At 40.0% G+C, this 18380-nt stretch overlaps 1 protein-coding gene across 10 annotated transcripts in view; it reads left to right on the top strand.

Annotated features, from left to right (window-relative positions):
• The window catches only part of Akap13 (A-kinase anchoring protein 13), a 174876-nt gene that overhangs the window by 132154 nt on the left and 24342 nt on the right, over positions 1–18380 (top strand). For 7 of the 10 annotated variants that reach the window (XM_070043194.1, XM_070043196.1, XM_070043199.1 and 4 more), the window contains 4 exons: positions 1685–1817; positions 7528–7705; positions 14972–15039; positions 17354–17420. In XM_070043194.1, the coding sequence (XP_069899295.1) occupies positions 1685–1817; positions 7528–7705; positions 14972–15039; positions 17354–17420 (446 nt within the window). The remainder of the gene's footprint in view (positions 1–1684; positions 1818–7527; positions 7706–14971; positions 15040–17353; positions 17421–18380) is intronic. The other 3 variants (XM_070043197.1, XM_070043201.1, XM_070043203.1) reach the window with 1 other exon arrangement.

Consider the following 18380-nt stretch of genomic DNA (forward strand, 5'->3'; position numbering starts at 1 on the left):
AGGAAACAAAAGGAAGTGATTTTATACTGAAGGTTATATCTTTTAAATGTAATAGCTCTAATAGTTTTGCAGTTTTCTCCTTTTGGTTGTCTTTCTGATAAGGAATATCATTTGCATTTATTCATATAAAAACTTACATGTATTTAAAGCACATTTTGGTTATGGGGATTTTTAATTCCTAAGTCTTAACAGCATTTTGTTTCATAATTACTGTATGAGCAGAAGGTGAAGGGAACAGGAGAAGAAGAAGGATGGAAAAGGAGAAGGGAGAGGGAGGAAGAAAGATGTGGGAGAGTGGGAGAGCATTCTTGCAGTGCTGCAGTCTTAGTATTAGTCACTGGGGCCTGGTAGTATAGCCAGTGGTAGACGTCTTGCTTGGCTTGAATGAGACTCTGGTCCTATGTCCAGCATTTGAAAGAAAGAGGGAGCAGAGGGGTAGAGGGAAGGGAGGGAGAGAAGAGGAAACAAATGAACACTCTAGTCTTCTTATTTTTATTTTTTCAATGTATGTGGTATACAGCTTTGTCTGAATAATTGAATTGGTTCTTTTAAGAGGGAGGAAGAAGGCTGCTAGGGATAGAAGCAAGGACCCTTGCATGCTGGGCAGGCATTGTACCCTTGAGATACAGCCTAGTCCTGAATTAGGTCTTTGCTTGACAGCAGAGAATATTTTTGTTCTATCTCTTTAATTTTTTTTTAAATTTCTTTCATACTTATGAAATTCAATATTCTAATTTTAGCAAGATTGAGGTTCTGATTGTTGCCCTGACATTGAAGTTACCTGCTTTTTTGCAAAGCCATTGGGTTGTGATTCAGTGACTGAGACTGCTTTCAATGAGTGCTTCTCTTTATAAAGTTGCTTTTGTAGCTTTTACGTCCTTCTCCAGCAGTGATTTTCGCGTCCTTTCATTTTTATCTCTGTAAACATCACATACATAGAGGTAGCTCTCAGGAGGGCCCCTTCGTAGTTCTGCCTCTGCCTGCTCTCTCAGAAGCCAATACTACTCCTCTGTGGGAAAGTTCCAAAATAGTGCCTAAGCAAAGCTATATAAATGGACTCTTCCCATGTAGTGAATTATTAAGTGCCCAGTATTATTTAAGAAAGCCAGCCACTGTAAGTAGTTTCCTGAAGTCAAGCCTGTTTCCTATGTAGATTATCTGTAAGCTTCCTGAAGTACTTAAGTAGATAAAATGGATCTCTCTGCATTCTACCTGAATTCTGATTGCTTTCTCTTCTTAAAAGAAGAGCACAGGCATGGCTTCATGCATGGACTAGCTCACAGTCTTCTTTGCCCAGTATGCTAAAAAGGCTTGAAAAGATGTGTGGTCTCCACTGTTCAGGAGACAGGATATGCACTCAGTCATAGGTTTTGTTTTGCAAACCTTATTACCAATAGTCTGCCTTCATTACATACATAGATTTTCTTTCAAACACTTGTTGCAAAGAAGTTTGTAGATTGAATGCTATTTTTGGTTAAGAAGTTTCAGATAAAATAATTACGGAATATTAATAGAAGTCCATAATTGCAATATTAATGACTGCTATAAAAAACAACAACAACCAGGCTTTGGCAGTATGAACATCATAGAATATTGTATGAAACCGTTCAGGGTGTCTCTTTCTTTGCTTCCCATTTAACTTTTGTAGTCCTTAAAAAAAGTCAATTTTCTTGTTTTCATTTAGTATAACAGAAGAAAACTACAATTTCCTGCCACCAAGCCTCACCAAGAAAGATTTTGAAGGGAAGAGTGGAACCAAAGTTAGTCGTACCTTCAGCTATATCAAGAATAAAATGTCCAGCAGTAAGAAGAGCAAAGTAAGTGTTATCCTTGGCATTTGTACGGCCACCTCAGTCAATCATCTCACAGGCTGCAGACACCCCCAACTGGAGCTTGACCTTTACATCAAGTCTCTGCTTATTCTTTGAAGCACAGGAAAGTATATCTCAAGTCATAAGGCTAGATGATAAGGCAGAAGTGCTTGAATTCTTGCTTGTCACTTGATGGTTACTCTCAAACACAATCTGTTATTAGTAATTATTATAGTATTGTTAGTTAATCACCATAAAAGATGCCATCTTAATAATCTTAATAATCTTAATCATGTGGGCAACCTACACACTTGATAAAGAGATATGGGTGGCAATCCAGGGGTTTGGATTTGTGATTTTTTTTTTTTTTTTTTTTTGTCTGTTTCTGTTGCTGGAGACTGCACAACCCTCACAGATCTTGAGGCCAAGACTAAAAGAGGAAACAAGCTCGGTTGTGAAAGAATATTGTCAATTTAACTAAGGAGAGTGATCAGAGGCAAGAGGTCAATTGTTACTTCAACCATTTCTACCAGCAGTGACAGATTAACCTCTAACACAATGGCCCTTTCCCTTGTTGGTTCTCCTTTTCCCTCTCCTGGCAAACTCTAGTCTTTGAGGTAAAAATAAATTTACAAAGGAGAGGCTTCTATTCGTATTCCTGGGTACTTGGAAAGGTAAAAAGGAGGATCCCAAATTTGAAACAAGTCTGGGGAAAATAAGCAAGACCCTGGAAGCAAAATACAAAGGCCGTGAGTAGGGACTATGGCTCAAGAGGTAGAGCTGTTTCTTAGCACTAGTGAGGCCCTGTGCTCAACACCAGTAATGCAAAAAAAAAAAGTAAATGAGATTGTGAAAGGGCTGGTAGAGTGAAATAAACAGCTAATAAGATTGTTATAAAACTTACTGAGAAACATGTTGATTTTGTAATTGTAGGCAAAGATAATAATAGGGGACATAATGAAGCAGTGCTAATTGCAGTAGAGATTTACCGGACAGAAGTATTTTACCTTTTTAATTATTACAAAAATAAAGGAATATTAAATTTTCCTTAACTATGTATAATGTTATATTTCCATGATGTTTAAAAAAAGATTTTAGTACATACAGCAGAAGACATCTGGTTTACTTCTTTTGTTCATCTTTTAAATAATTACACTAAAGTGACATCTATAATACTTACCTGAGGATGGTTTGGAAATGATGATGATTTATATACATGATTTAGGAAAGTAAGTCATAATTATTAACCTTGGCTTCTTATATTCAGTTTATTTTACTGTGTCTATAAATTATTTGGCACATAAATTGTTGGGTTTTGGTTTTTAAAATTTTAAGTGGTTGTGCAAAGGATACAGTTTTTAAATATTTAAATCAGTTAAATTAGACAGCCATCAGGCAGCAGATTGTTCACATGTACTGAATTTTATATTTTGCAGATAGCAGTAGATTTTACTGTTCATAAACTCTGTACTTTCAATATAAGATCGTTCACCCAACCTTTTTGGAGTTGCCAATAACTGGCCTAAGTTATTAGCCAAATATATCGAATGTTTATGAAAATGTTGGGGAACTTAAACAGGAAGTCTAACGGGAAGCTGACAACTTCTGCTTTTATCTTTAAGAGGTGGTAATACTGTTTCCTGCTAAGTCTGCTTGTTTGTATTTACATACCCAAATGCCTAATTTTAGGTTCATAAAGTGAGTGGGAGAAACCTCTTTCAACCATTCTATCTGTTTTTTGTTTCTATTAAGATTTCTTCTCTGCATAGACAACCAGAAGGTAGATGGAAATATTTTAGACCAGTTCTTAGTCTAACTCAGAGTAGGTGTTTTTGTGTACATGAGTTATATTCCTGCCCCATTTTTTTTTTTTTTTGGTGTGGTTTCTATACGAAAGAACTTAAGTACATCAGCCTTTCAAAGGTACCTAGTAAAGCAAATTACTATTTCTCATTTTTTCTTTAAAGAAAACACTTTGCTTTTCTTTTTTACCACAGGCAGCTTCACTACACATTTTCTTATGATCTGATCTTTATAAAATTTGGAGCAATAGTTCTGGTTCCTTAACTTCTGCTGTGAAAAACTTGGCCTTTGTCCTTGCCAGATTGTCCATATTGCACCATAAGGACCATCAACACAACAGCGTCTTTTGGAAGATTCATTTTTTCTCCCTTCCTGTGTCCTTTAAGGCAGTTGGTATGCTCTTCTAGCAGCATTCAAATAGTTAAGACAGTTTGAAGGAAACAGGCAGCTTCAGCCCTCCCTCCTTCCCTTTCTCACCCAGTCTCTGGCTTCCTCTTACCATCTTGCTAATGGCAGCTCAAAGCTGCTGAGTGCTGCTTGGCTGGCATGAGCCATCCTTCTGTGAGAACACATTTTCTGGCATGGGGGCTGGATCATGTCGATAAAATGGGGTCGGCTTCCGGAAGTACCCCTCATAGCAGTGAGATTCACAGGACTGAAACATGGACAGGTAAGCACCCGACTTCTTTAAAGAACTGAGTTCTAATGAACACAGGATGAACCAGTGTAGCTTTTTTTTTTTTTAAATCCTTGGAAGAACTAGTGCCATGGTTACATATAGAATGATAATTATTTATCATTTATTCACATTTGAAGAGCATAGCAAGGCTTGAGAAGATAAACTAGTTGCTATAGAGAATTTAACCATTGAAGCATACTTGTAGCTTTTTTGAGCAAAAAAAGAAAAATCAAAAGTTTTTAGTTTAGCAGTTTATGCATGGAGAAAAACCTTTAGAAAAGTGTAATTGAATGAAAAAGGGAGTTACTTAGGCTCAGATTTTGTTAAGACTTTCGTGTGCTAATTTTCGTTTAGAACAGTTCCTGTTTTGTAAAATGGAGTCATTTAGTTTTGGTTTTTCTCCCTTCTGGTGTTTTGTTTTGTTAGCTTAATAGTATGGGCAATTTGGCTCTTAGATTTCTGTGACATATATTCTGTTAACAAAGGACTTGATGTGAATGATAGACTTAGCAGATATTTACCATTTCTTCCTAGTAGATGAGTTCTGAAGAAGGCAGAAAACACGGGTTCTAATCTTGACCACTGATCTTTTCGTCAGAAACATTTTGCAAATCAAGGAACCTCTCAGGACCTCTGCCCAAGCAGAGAAAAGAGATCTGAGCTTGAAGTGGCCAGGTCCACTTCAGTTGAATTCCAGCAGGAATACTACCTGTGTACACTTGAGTGCATTATTGGGCATCCCTAACCCTCAGTCTCCTCAGATAGGAAATGGGGATAAATAGAACTAATTTGGTTATTGTAATAAAATGTGTGAATTACTTACTATGATGCTTCATCACCCTTCATAACTGTTCAGGATTTTGGCTGTCATTTATTATCCTTTCAGTGGGAAAGAACATTCATCCTGTCTACTTCATTGTTACTGAGTCAGGTGGAATAATCTGTGTGGAAGGTATTGATTTAAAATTACATGATAGTAGTTGTTATGCTCGTGAACCCACTTGTTAGGTATTTTCTAGATTCTAACAGTGGCGATAGAGGTGAATTGTAGGTCTTCATGGTTCAGTTGGTTTGAAAAGAAATTAGTCCTTAGTCCACTGATACTGATGAGTCAGTTGAATGCTTTGCCAAAAATTACTTCTAAAATATGGCAAGTAAAGAGCATGTTCTGGCCTCTCAAGTCCAGTGTGAACCTGAAATGTCCCTGACTATTCTAGGTATTTCAGTAAGCACCCTTCAGTTACTTGTTCAATATCAAGGCTTAAGTACCTTTCCATTTCTCTTCATGCCTGTGTAAGTTTTGGTGACAGCCCCTCTTGGACTGATGCTTGATGTCACATAAAAGCCCTTTGCTTTCTTGGGTTGCCAGAGAATTTCTGACATTCCTGTATTGTTTCGAGGTGTCAAAAGTGAGAGCAGTCTGGTACTCAAGCCACCTTTGTCACACCCTGTGCCAGTGTCCTGAGCTCAGTCACCAGAGGGTGACTGAGTGCAGTGGCTGGTAACTTGAGAACACTGTGAATGTCAGCCGGCGGCGAATGTCAGCCGCCGCCGCCGCCTCCTCCTCCTCCTCCTCCTCCTCCTCCTCCCCCCTCCTCCCCCCTCCTCCCCCCTCCTCCTCCTCCTCCTCCTCCTCCTCCTCTTCCTCCTCCTCCTCCTCCTCTCCCCCCCTCCCCCTCTGGGAGATCAGAGAGACCATGGGGATGCAGGGTTCTTCACAGTAGAGATCAGAGAGCAGGTCTTGGGAAGCCTTTTCCCTTTAAACCAAGGATGCTGTGCCTGCTTTTCTGTCTTTCTGGGCCTCCGGGCAGAGCAGTGAGCGGGCAGGCCTGGGGAATGCCTGTCTCCGGGTCCCCATTTTCACTGGAGAAGTGGCCATGGTGGCTACTTGTTTGAAGGGACAAACAAGGCAGTTGTCCTCTCCAGACCTCTTATGCCTCTCTGCCTTGATGTCCTCCTGATACTCGTCAGTTTCTTTTATCCTTCAGTCAGGGCAGTCCTTCCTGATAGGCACACCTGTAGTTCTAGATACTCAGGAAGCTGAGATCTGAGATCTGGTTCGAAGTTAGCCCTAGCAGGAATGTCCATGAGACTCCAAAAGTGGCACTATGACTCATAGTGGTAGAGCATTAGCCTTGAGCAAAAAGAAGCTCAGAGACAGAGCTCTGACCCAGAGTTCAAGGCCCAGGACTGGCTATAATATAAAAAAAAAAAAATTCTTTACTGTAAGGGAATGAATTTCAGTGTTAGGTTAGAGGGTGGTAAGCTAGCAAAGCTCAGATAGGAGTTATTACATACAGTTTGTTAAATGTTAATACATGCTGCGCACTGTGCAAAATGCTCTCCATGTTTTATTTCACTTATTTTTGTTTGTTTGTTTGTTTGTCAGTTATAGAGCCTGGGCACTGCCTGTCTCTGGGCTCTTTTGCTCAAGGCTAGCGCTCTACCACTTTGAGCCACAGCATCACTTCTGGTTTTCTGGTGGTTGATTGGAGATAAGAGTCTCATGGACTTTCTTGCCCAGACTGGCTTCAAACTGTGATCCTCAGATCTCAGCCTCCCGAGTAGCTAGGATTATAAACATGAGCCACTAGTGCCCAGTTTCTATTTTTTTTAAACATAAGAAATGGGTACCTTTACCATTCTGCAAATAAAAGATAGGTTGGGTGAAATAGTGTACACCTGGCTACAGTACATTATTATAAGCAGTAGTGGTAATAGCAGAAGAACTTAATTTTCATCCCAGACCTAAGATGTCTTCCTTTTTCTCAACAGCCTCTTCTTTCTCATTGGAATATTGGGCCAAAGTTAAGATCCATAACTTTAAAAATTCTAATCAGTGAAATCTCTGTGTGCGAAATATTTAATAGTTTTGGCTTAGAGTTCGGGAGGGTATCTCACACAAGCTCCTCAGGAAGCGATTGATATGCAGCTAGTGTGATGTTTTGTGCAGCATCTTTCCCCTCCCTGGAGAAATTCTGACCCCAGAATTGCCACCATCCTTTCTCCTCTCCATCCACATACTGACACTAAGCTCATTGCTTCCTATGTGGATTATTACCCTGTGCCTTACCAAGGAGACTTTGCTTGACAATATCTCTTGCTGCTGTTAGCCCTTGGGCTTAGTGTCTGTCGGTGTAAAGTTCCCCTTTGTTCGAAAATAGTTACCACATGCCATCTGGGCATTTAGGAAGACCTTTCAGTGTTGAATTAACTATTGAATCTTTTTTTCAGCAGGAAAAGGAGAAGGAGAAAGATAAAATTAAGGAGAAAGAGAAAGATTCTAAAGAAAAGGAGAAAGATAAGAAGCCTCTCAACGGACATACTTTCAGTTCCATTCCTATTGTTGGTCCCATCAGCTGTAGCCAATGTATGAAGCCTTTCACCAACAAAGAAGCCTACACTTGTGCAAGTAAGAGACCTGCTTGTTCTGCTCCTAAGATGAGGCTCTCTTGGTTCAGGAAAGCTGATTTGCTTCTAGTTTCCTGTCCATCCTACCCCTTATCTGTTCCTCATTTATGTGCAAAAGTAGCTCTGGCTGTCTTTTTCTTTAAACATCATTGAGGAAATTTATTGTAAACGTATAAACTCTAGCCTGTAATTTTTCAGACATCCCCAATTTCAAATACTCTGCTCTATTATTCACAGACTACCTCCTATTCAGGAAATCTGTGTACCTGTCGGAACAATTCATAACCTAAAAACCCCATAATTGCCTAGCAGTCTCTTGTTGGGTTATGTGGGCTTATTTTTGTTGCTGTCTTGTGCTTTGTTTTCCTATGCTGGGGATCAGTCCTGAGGCTTTTCATATATTAGACAGCTCTCTATCTCTGAGTTATATCACTAGACCAAAGGATCAAATCTGTTCCTTTGGCATATGCTTTATCCATTTACCAACATCATGTGCATTGATGTTCCATATTAGCCTACTGCTGATCTCTGTAATAACCAGCTCAGTTCCTGGTTTTGATGAGGCACTCACAGGCCTGCCAGAGTCAGTTAACTTTTTTGAGGGCCATCTGGTCTGTCACAACTACCAGACTCTGCAGTTGCAGGACAAAGTAGCCATAGATATATAAACAAAGGAACAATAAGGCCTTATTATGGACATAAAATTTAAATATTTGCATGTTGTGTAAAACCCATCATTTCATTTCTTTTTCCTACCATCTAAAATATAAAGGCCATTTGTAGTTCATGGGCTAAGAGAGTGCACCTCTTTTAACCACAGGCATCCTAGTCCCATTTTGATTTCTTGATTCCTCTTCCTATTAAGCCTAAGCGATTTCTGCTGGGCCCTCTGGGCAGTGAGTGTATTAAGGACACTGCTGTGCTGTCGGCGTGCACTAGGAGAGGATTTTTTTTTAATGTAAATTGAAAACCTTTTATTTCTTCCCCTCATTCACCTTTGTCTTAATGAATCTTAAAATGTTGTGTATGGTTCTTGGCTCTGTTGTTTCTATTAAAGTAGTGATTTTTAAAAACGCTAAGTTAAACCTGTCATGTACACATAAAAAAACTGAATGGCCCACCCAATATTCTTTTTTTCTGAAGGTTTGCCAAGGCACTGTTAACGCCTTACAACCTTTTGCCATTGATGCAAACAGTTGTGGTGCTGTTCTGCCTGCTGCTGATTAAACTGGGGTGGTAGATACAAGGGATAATATTAATTTAGCTTCCTAGGTATAACCTTGGCCCCTTCAGCAGCCTTCTTGTCCTCTGCTTTGATGACACCATGGCAGCTGCCTGTCTCATGTCACAATTGGAGAAATCACCCACAGAAGGACAGAGAAGCTCGTAGTTCAGATAGGATATCATTGTTACCTACCAAGCATCCAAAGGTCAAAAATATATTTCCACGTCAGAAACTTAGGCACCCATGCATGAACTACAACTTTGTGTCCTGCTCCAAATGTAGTGTTGAAATTGGCTCACCATCTGGGAGTGGCAGTGAAATTTGTGTATTAGATTGTGCAGCCTTCCTCATGTGACAAGGAGGAGGAGGAAGGAAGAAGTCAAGGCTTGGAAACAAAGGAACAGTTATAATCATCCTCCCAGAAAACAAGAAGCAGTGGTCTGCTTCTCCTGGCTTCCCGGAGGCCAGTGCCTGCAATCCACGTTTGCATGCATGAAGCCCCATCTGTTATCTTGGCAGGAAATGGAAGGGCTGAGTAATTGGGAGACTCAGAATCATTTGTTCTTTCCCTTCGTCTCCTCTCATGTTGAATCTTCCCAGGAGTTTCAGTAAATGTTCCATCCCTCTCAAGAAAGTAACTTTTTGTTGTTTAACATCAACCCATTTCACTCAACCCCCCCCCCCCCCCAAATGAAGCTTCACACCTGCTCAATCAGGTTTCCAGGTGTGGTTTAGAAAGATGAGCTACATAGTTCTTCAGGGTGATTAAGATGATTTGCATTGCTATCTTGTCTTCCTTCCACCACTTTAATATGACTATCTACATGAAGATACTAAAGGATTGAACAGCATAGAATGTTTTAACTCAGCATCTCTGACATCACCAGATCCCACCTGTGCCAGTCTGAGACAGAGTGTAACAGCTAAGCCCTTTATGAGGAGGAATGCAGAGGTAGTCATGGTCAGAGCAGCTAGAAATCACAGGCAGATAACATTCACGTAGCTTTCATTCACTCTCCTCCTGGATTTAAACACCAGAAGTCCAGGCAGAAGCTGGAGTCTTTCGTCAGGAATATTTCAAAGTAATTTAAAGGAAACCCTAGAAGGACTTTTGCACAGCCCAATCTGCTCCTGCTTTAGGATTAAGTGAATTCATGGTGAGAAGAGCTGTGTTTACAGTGATTTATTCTTTCTCATGTAAAACTGACCTTGGATCGTCAGTTATTCTTTCCGTCAGTTATTCTTTCCGGCTTCCACAGAAAAATGTATTTGTAGAAAGCTTGGTGTGTCCTTCAGAATAAAGAATTTGTTACTTGGGCTTTTGGATCTTGCCAGGGTTTTACTGTTTGCTTCTAACAGATGTAAAGAAATATTTAGATTATTATTGATTTATTTTCTCTTGTGTTAGCAGCCTCAGAGTACTTTTGTAGTAGGTGCTTCCTCTTGATCCAAAAAATAAAACAAGTAAACCAGCTGTAATCTAAGGAAACAGAAGAACTTAGACTGTCTGATGATTGTATTTTGCTTTAGTATTTCATTATGAAAAGCAGCTCTGTAAGTAAACAAGATTCTGGCATTTAGAGTTCATTGCTTATATATATGAGAATGGTAACTTAACCAAAAAAGGAAGTTTGTTATTAGGGGAAAGGAAGGTGAATGGAAAGCCTGAGCAGCAGAGTCGGTTCTTTTCAAGCAGAGCACTTTCATTTTGCTTCCTTGTTGTTTGCTGATGTTCTTATGAAACCACTCTTAAGGAACATCGCCGAGGATGGTTACGCTTTTCTAGATGGCTCTCCTGTTGAGTGTCTGAGCACTGTGGTTGTTACACCAGCTACCAACATCATCTGACATTCCCTGTGGATAGAATTGTGGCATCTGTGCATCTCTGCATTGCTCATGTTAAAACATTTTGTTTGCTTTTTCTTTGTTAGGGTTGAAATGATAAGAGGAAGTTGCATATTTCTACTCTGAAAGGTAATTCTTCAACCTGTATCCTTAAGAAAGATCGGGTCATTTTTCACATAGAGAGTTTGCCTCTCAGATTTGCCTATAGTAGACAGAATAATGAAAAGTCAGTGTATTCCCCAGTGGTGATCAGTGGGCTCTAGTACTGGAAAACCCCTCTTCAGAGCTCTGGCTGAGTGAGTCAGCTCACAAATGTCAGTCTTTCCTCAAGAAGGCATGTGGTTCTTCCATACCCTAACTTTAGTTTATTTTGGAATAGCCACTCCTCTTAAATCTATGCAGCTGGTCTTCTTGTTGTTGTTTTTGTTATTGTTGTTGTTGTTTCAATACAATACAGGGGCTTGAACTCTCAGGGTCTTATGCTTGCCAAGCAAGCAATCTGTCACTTGAACAAGCTCCTTTTGCCTGACTCTATTTTTCAGATAGATGCTTTTGCCCAGGACCACCGTCAGACTGCCACCCAGTTTCTGCCTCGCTACCACACCCAGCTTGTTTGTTGAGATAGAGGCTTGATAACTTTTTTTTTGCCTTGCTGGACCTGGAGCCTTGTTCCTCCCATCTCTGCCTCCCATGCATCTGAGATTATAAATGTGTGTCACCATGCCTGGCAAAGCTGATTTTTGTAAGCTAGTCTCATTAACGGCCCATTTTTCTGCTGAAAGAGAAAATACATGGCATATTACAAAGATCTGTGGTGGTTGGTGGCAGAAGCTTAAAAGAATGTACCAACAGATAGATTACAGTTCCCTAGTCATGTGGGTTTCATTTCATTTTCTTCTGTTTCTATTTGATGGCTCCTTTGAGCAAGGATTTTGGTGATGGGGTGTTTGCTTTTAATTTCAGAAAAATTTAATTTATGGCTCTGTTCTGAACCATAAATTACTGCACTGTGAGCTTTTTCAAGAATTTTGGAAAAAGAAAGCATATTGCTCACTGTTATTAGGAAATCTTTTAAATAAAATAATTTAAAGGTCAGATAGTTTTTCTATGATCTTCCTAACATTGTGGTATGGTTTTTGGCAGTGACCTTAAACATGTATTTGATTTGTCTTTCATTCTTGTGTTCTTGGTAATTATTTAAATTTTCCAAAACAGAGAATATGGTTTTAATCGCATGACTGCCTGATATCAGGAGGGCTAGAAGTTTTCACTCATGTACAACTGCACCAAAACACGCCAAGACTGTCCCGTGGCTGGGCACTGAGTCAAGTACCGCTTGGTAACAAGCTGAGTGTTTTTAAGGAGGTACCTCAGTATCTGAAGCAGGTGTCCATATGAATTGTTTACCACTAAGACTCATGACCATAACACAGAGCATGTTAAGACTTCAGCTGTAAAAAAAAAAAAAAAGACTTAAGCTGTGTTGAGATGTGTCTCAGTTAACTAAAAGCATTTTACTTGTTCAGTAAAGCAAAGAAAAATAAAATAGAATTGAAAATAGCTTTATTATTATAGGTGTGGTGACTCTTCAAATAATGTGGAAATGTTTCTGAGGAATTCTAAGGAACTTCTTAGTTTTCAAAGATATTAATACAAAGTATTCCACACAGACAATTTAGGAGGTACCTGTGTACCTGGCATTCACTAATATATATATAATATATATTATGATGTATTATGTATGTATGTATGCATGCATGCATGCATGCATGCGTGTGTGTGTGTATGTATGTATGTATGTATGTATGTATGTATGTATGTATGTATGTATGTATGTATGTGACAGAGCACTTGTTTAGATGTGTTAAGCCCTGGGTTCATTTCCCATCACAGCAGAAAAGAAGGGAAGAAAATCAGAAAAGAAGGGAAGAAAATGACATTTTGTCACTAGTACTTTACATTATTTTTCATTTTTAAGAAATAAACCATTTCAATGGGCTGGGAAGGTGGCTCAGTGGTAGAGCACTTGCCTTGCATGCCTGAGGCCCTGGGTTCGATTCCTCAGCACCACATAAGCAAAAAGAAATAAACCATTTCAGTTAAATTTGAGCTCCCTGCCAGAAAGTGAAATTTAAAAAGCAACGAATCCCTGTTTTCCTGTTCTTATTCCTCTTCTTTCCCATAGATAAGTACTGTCACAAACTGGGTGTACATCAAATCTCTGTTACAGTTTCATCTCATGTCACCAAATTTTAATTTTTGTTGTTAGTTTACATAAAAGGGTCAGGGCAGGGTATCTGATTCTGTAATTGGCTTTATCTCCCCAGTATTGTATCTTGGGGAATCAGCATGTTGAGAACACAGACCTACATCATTGACTTTTGGATTTTCTGTGGTATTGTATTGCCAGTATTTCAGATACAAATATTTCAGAGGTATTCCTGTACTCAGTCATTTGGATCACTTTCAACTGTCTGTATTACAGATGGTACTATAAGGATTTTCTTTAGGTGCATATGTGGTGGGGTGGGGCTAAGCTCTACACCAAGAAGGGCTGATTCATTAAATGGACACATCTAAAATGAGGCAGATAGTGAAAGTTTCTTCATTGGCATGTTCTCATTACTTAAAAAAGGGGTGGGGGGAGACTGTGACCCTTCTTTATTAATGGGTTCTTTTGTTTTGTTTGGGTCATGGGGCTTGAACTCTGGGTGGGCCTGGGCACTGTCCCTGAGCTCTTCCTCTCAAGGCAAGCTCTCTACCCCTTGAGCCACAGCATCACTTCTGGTTTTCTAGTGGTTAATTAGAGATAAGAGTCTCATGGACTTTCCTGCCCAGGCTGGCTTCAGATCTTAGCCTCCTGGGTAACTAGGATTCTAGGCATGAGCCACCAGCACCCAGCTATTTATGTTTTATAGATGAAGAGACCAAGGCCTGAGGAGAGTCACAGTGATCCACAGGACCAGGGCCCAAATCTAATGTCCCTTGACAACTATTTGTGTCCTGTTCTCCTTTTGGTGTCAATAATTGACTTAGTTTGTGTCAGAGCACTTGGCTTAGATTAAAAAAAAAAAAAAAAAGGTGTGAGATCTACAGAGAAACATTTTTAAAGGTGCCATAATCTAGGCATTGACTGTCCTGGAGAGTTAGGTTTAGTAATGGATACACACATCCATACTGCAGAAGAACACAGTGAAGGAGGAAAAACCTAGCAGAATTCTAAAACAGTGCGGGAAAGTCCTGGGAACCAAGTGGGCATGGCAGGAGCAACTGTTGTCAGAGTAACTGTTACCACACCCTTGGCTATTACCATTCCATCCTCTCTCCTCCCCTGTCTATAGTCCATAGTCTGATCTTCAGAAATCATCATTCCCCCCCTCCACCCCCATTTCATGAGTTGGCCAAGGCTGGACCTGTTAGTACACTTCCTGAAACATTACCCAGGGGATGCTGTCTGCGCTGACTTCCTGAGTGAGCCTCTCCCAGGAGAGATTGCTTCTCAGTCGTCCCCAAGGGCAGATCTTCATCCCTGACCTTTTGTTTGGCACAGTTCTTTTTCATGACTTCATCTCAGCAGTAAGAGCTAGCGATGGATGACCTTTCCAAAAACAGTTCTTGAGCAGTGGACCTTGTAGAACAAGGAAAGGAGAAATCAGAAGTGTTCTGAATTGAAGTCTTTCTATTTTGGCAAGCTTGTAGTCACTTTTATCTCTCAGGAGACCTCCCTTTTCTTAAGTCAGGGTTCCCAGGGAGTTTGGGGAGAGCTGTAATCACCTTTGTGTGTGTGGCTCTTGAGTCAGAGCACGTTGCAAAAAGGTCAGGGTAGTTGAGATCCCACGTGGAAGATAAATGTTCAAATCTACACCCTGCGATTGGGAACAGTAACACAAAATTTATAACTCCTGTTACTGGCTTTGTTCATATGTTTTCTTGTGATTTCAGCATACAAATCAGCAGCAAGGCAAACCTACGAGTTTATATTTTGGTAGCTGCTCAGGCTTCCTCCTTGGGAAGTTGCACATTTTTGTTAATCAGAAGTCACATCTGTTCTTGTTTCTCCTCCTGATATCATCTGAGGCCGGCTTCTGAGAAGAGGACTGCAAAATGTAGTTTCAGTTATGGGATGTGGATGACTTCACTTGAAAATCCACAGGCTCCTTGCTGCTTATTTGACCTTGACTTCTCCTTTCTTTTCAGATTGCAGTGCTTTTGTCCACAAAGGCTGCAGAGAAAGTCTGGCTTCCTGTGCGAAGGTCAAAATGAAGGTAAAAAATTTCTGGTTTTGAAGAAGCTTAAACTAGAAGCATTTAGATTGGCAAAACTCTCATGAGTCATAAGAGTTGAAGTTCTGATGGGTTTTGTTTTGTTTTGCTTTAATCACGTAGTCTCAACTAAAATTAACCAGAATTGAAAGGCAATTTTTCTTTAATTAGTTCTCAGTTAATACAGGAATTTCAGAATCTTAGTAAACTAAAGCATTCAGAGTCCCTACATGTTAAAATATATGTTTCTCTGCTAATTTAATGTTTATGTTAATATTAAAGTTTTCTTTTTAACCATATCTGCAGATCTACTGCTCTTTTTTTTTTTTTTTAAGCTTATACTCTTATTATTTTTGTGGTGCTGGGAATCAAACGAAGGTCAATGAACATGGTAAGCAAGTGCTTTACCACTGAGCTACCTCACCAACTCCACTGTTAACTTTTGTATGTAGGACCATGAGGAAAGCAGCAGGGATTCAGGGATTTGTGATACATGATGGATGGGGGACTGTGCTGCTTTTCCAGTGGTGCGTAGAGAAACAGTGTGGGTTTGGGTGTAGCCTTTTAGGAAGACTGTTTTCAATCCTTACCTGAAGAGACTCTCCAGCTGTATGTATGTATGCCCAACATTGTATGTGCTTTGTTGAAAACCAGATACGTTTGTCTTGGTGCACTGGCCTCAAGGGCTTACTAGAGGAAATTTACTGGGTGCTGCCCCCAGGATTTCATACTTGAGAGGGGGCCCAGGAATTTGCGTTCTGATGAGTTTCTAGGTGTCTTCCCTTTAAGAAGCACTGAACCTCTTGAAAGAAGACAATTTCTGTATCCCTGACATTCAGACATTCAGTATTTGTTTTTTAATTTTGAGGTTGTGCCGTTATTTAAAAATTACTTAAGCCTGCTGTCCATGGCTCACACTATTGATCCTAGCTAAATAGGAGGCTGATCTTGAGGACCTTTTCTGTCAGGCAGACCAGAAAAGTCTTTGAGATTCCATCTCCAGAATAATCAGCAGAAAGCAGAGCTAGAAGTATAGCTCAAGTGGTAAAACATCTTCCAAGCAAGCAAGCTGAGCAAGCACTAAATCCTGAGTTCACATCCAATACTGCTCCTCTCCTCCCCCCCTTCCCATATGTATGCATGCACACACATTTTTTTTGTCAGTTTGAATTTTTTATTTTTCCTGAAAATTTGAATGATCATACAACCCTGGGTGCTTTTTTTGTCAGCATTTACAATTCTTACCCTGCTTTTTTCCCCCACAGGTAATACTTACTACTTTCTCAGTCTGTTTTTTAACCATCTTTTATTATATTTACTTTCTGTGGTCCATACCTCCCCCCCCCAAAAAAAACATAAATTGCCAACATACCCGAAGTCAGGAATCATTGATCCATTTTTAGATTTTTAATTTTACTTTTTTTTTTTTTTTTTTTTTTTTGCCAGTCCTAGGGCTTGAACTCAGGGCCTGAGCACTGTCCCTGAACTTCTTTTGTTCAACACTAGTTCAACACCACTTGAGTCATAATGCCACTTCTGGCTTTTTCTGTGTATGTAGTACTGAGGAATCTTATGCAGGGCTTCATGTATGCTAGGCAAACACTCTACCAGTAAGCTACATTCCCAGCCACAGTTAGAGATTTTAAACATCCAGGATGGTGTCAGGTTTATAGTTCCATAAAAGCTGGCATGATGCGTAGCAAGTAGTCACACAGCTTCTTTCTTAAGGATATACAAGTTTTAAATCATCTCTCCACTCCTTTCTCCCATTTGTTAGCTGTCTGACCTTACAGCTATTGGAGTTGGGCATCTGTGCTAAGACTTCACCGTGAATACTGTGAATGCACTGGGTTCTGCAGAAGAACTTGAGTTGCATCTCCTATGTGTAACAATGTAACCTAACTAGAACAGTTCATGTTAGGGATTTCTCTCTATACTTAAATGTTTCAGTCTACAATTTCTCAAAGTATTTTTTGTTATATTTCACTACAAGCCCTAACTAAGCATTTTATAAGAGTTTGACAATGTATAAAGGCTAGTCAGTAGCAAAACAGGAATGAAAAGGGCAGAGATGCTCCTCATCAGTAACCAGCAGTCTAGTGAGAAGACAGGCAGTTACTGCAATGAGGATGAGCTTTCTGAAGGGATCTGCGAGGTTTTCTGTGGGGAGCTCGGCTGCTGTCTTGGCTAACAAGAGGGAAGAATGCCTTGCCTAGGAAGTGAGCAAGGCAAGCCTGGGAAAAGCAGCAACATCCCCACATTGGTAGAAGCGGGCAGTCCTGTGCAGTCTTCATGCGTTCACTCTCTTTTTCTCTAGCAGCCCAAAGGGACCCTCCAGGCACATGACACGTCATCACTGCCCACCGTCATCATGAGGAACAAGCGTAAGTAGATGAGCGACTTCTCTGATGTCCTTTCCAGTGGTCTGTCTGCAGCTTGATAATGTAATGCTTTTATGTATCATTCCTCATCAAGATTTTTGAGTTACCTATTCAGGACGACCACAGTGGGATGAAGCTGCTGCTTCAGCCTGCAGCTTCCTTGACCAGTAGCAGTATTTTCTCACGAAAGCACTTTACCCATGCTATTTATCACCATACACTTTCTGTAATCAGTAGTATGTGTGCTAGCTTGAAAGGCAGTGATGCAGACCCCACTGTGAGTAAATGACCCCTGTGCAATTAGGAAACCCAGTCTCCTCTTTAGCAAGTTGTGGGCTTAAGTACTTGATTATAGCACCTCCCAGTTGTTTGAGTCTTGCTACTTAAACTTATTTATGAATTGTGAAATTATGTAATTGGTTCATTTTCCCCCACCTCAAAGACCTCAAGTGTTAAAATCTGGGTAAATCATGCTCAGCCATTCACCAGTCTATGCAAGGCTTCATTGTGGTTTTCCTTGCTAGTTTTCCCTCTTAATTCTCTATTTCTTATTTCATTCTTATTATAGTATTTAGTGTTTGTCTTTCTAATCTGCCTTTTCTGTCAGTTTATTCATCTGTTTTGTCTGTTGTTCATTTAGGTGATATACTTCATACTTACATGTTCTCACTTTTCCCCCCATTGTGTTGTGGAGGCACAGGTGATTGTTAGAAGCCTTTGTTTCAGATTTCTTTGTTTTCCTTAAGCAGATAGTGTGATTCAGCTATCGGTTTCCCTCACTTACTTTTAACTGCTGACAAGTAATGTAGTCTTTTTTCACTGGTTCCATGGGAACCTGTGAGACTTGCCCAAGGTAGTGTTTTCACTGTATAGTTCCAGGAGCAATTAGTTGTGCAGATTCTTGGGTCCTACCCACGACTGTGCATCATGAACTCCCAAGTGGAGCCCAGTAATCTGTGCTTT

The sequence above is a fragment of the Dipodomys merriami genome, unplaced genomic scaffold (genome assembly GCF_024711535.1).
Source record: "Dipodomys merriami isolate MVZ:Mamm:240054 unplaced genomic scaffold, mDipMer1.0.p SCAF_33, whole genome shotgun sequence".
In the NCBI taxonomy this organism is placed as follows: Eukaryota; Metazoa; Chordata; class Mammalia; order Rodentia; family Heteromyidae; genus Dipodomys; species Dipodomys merriami.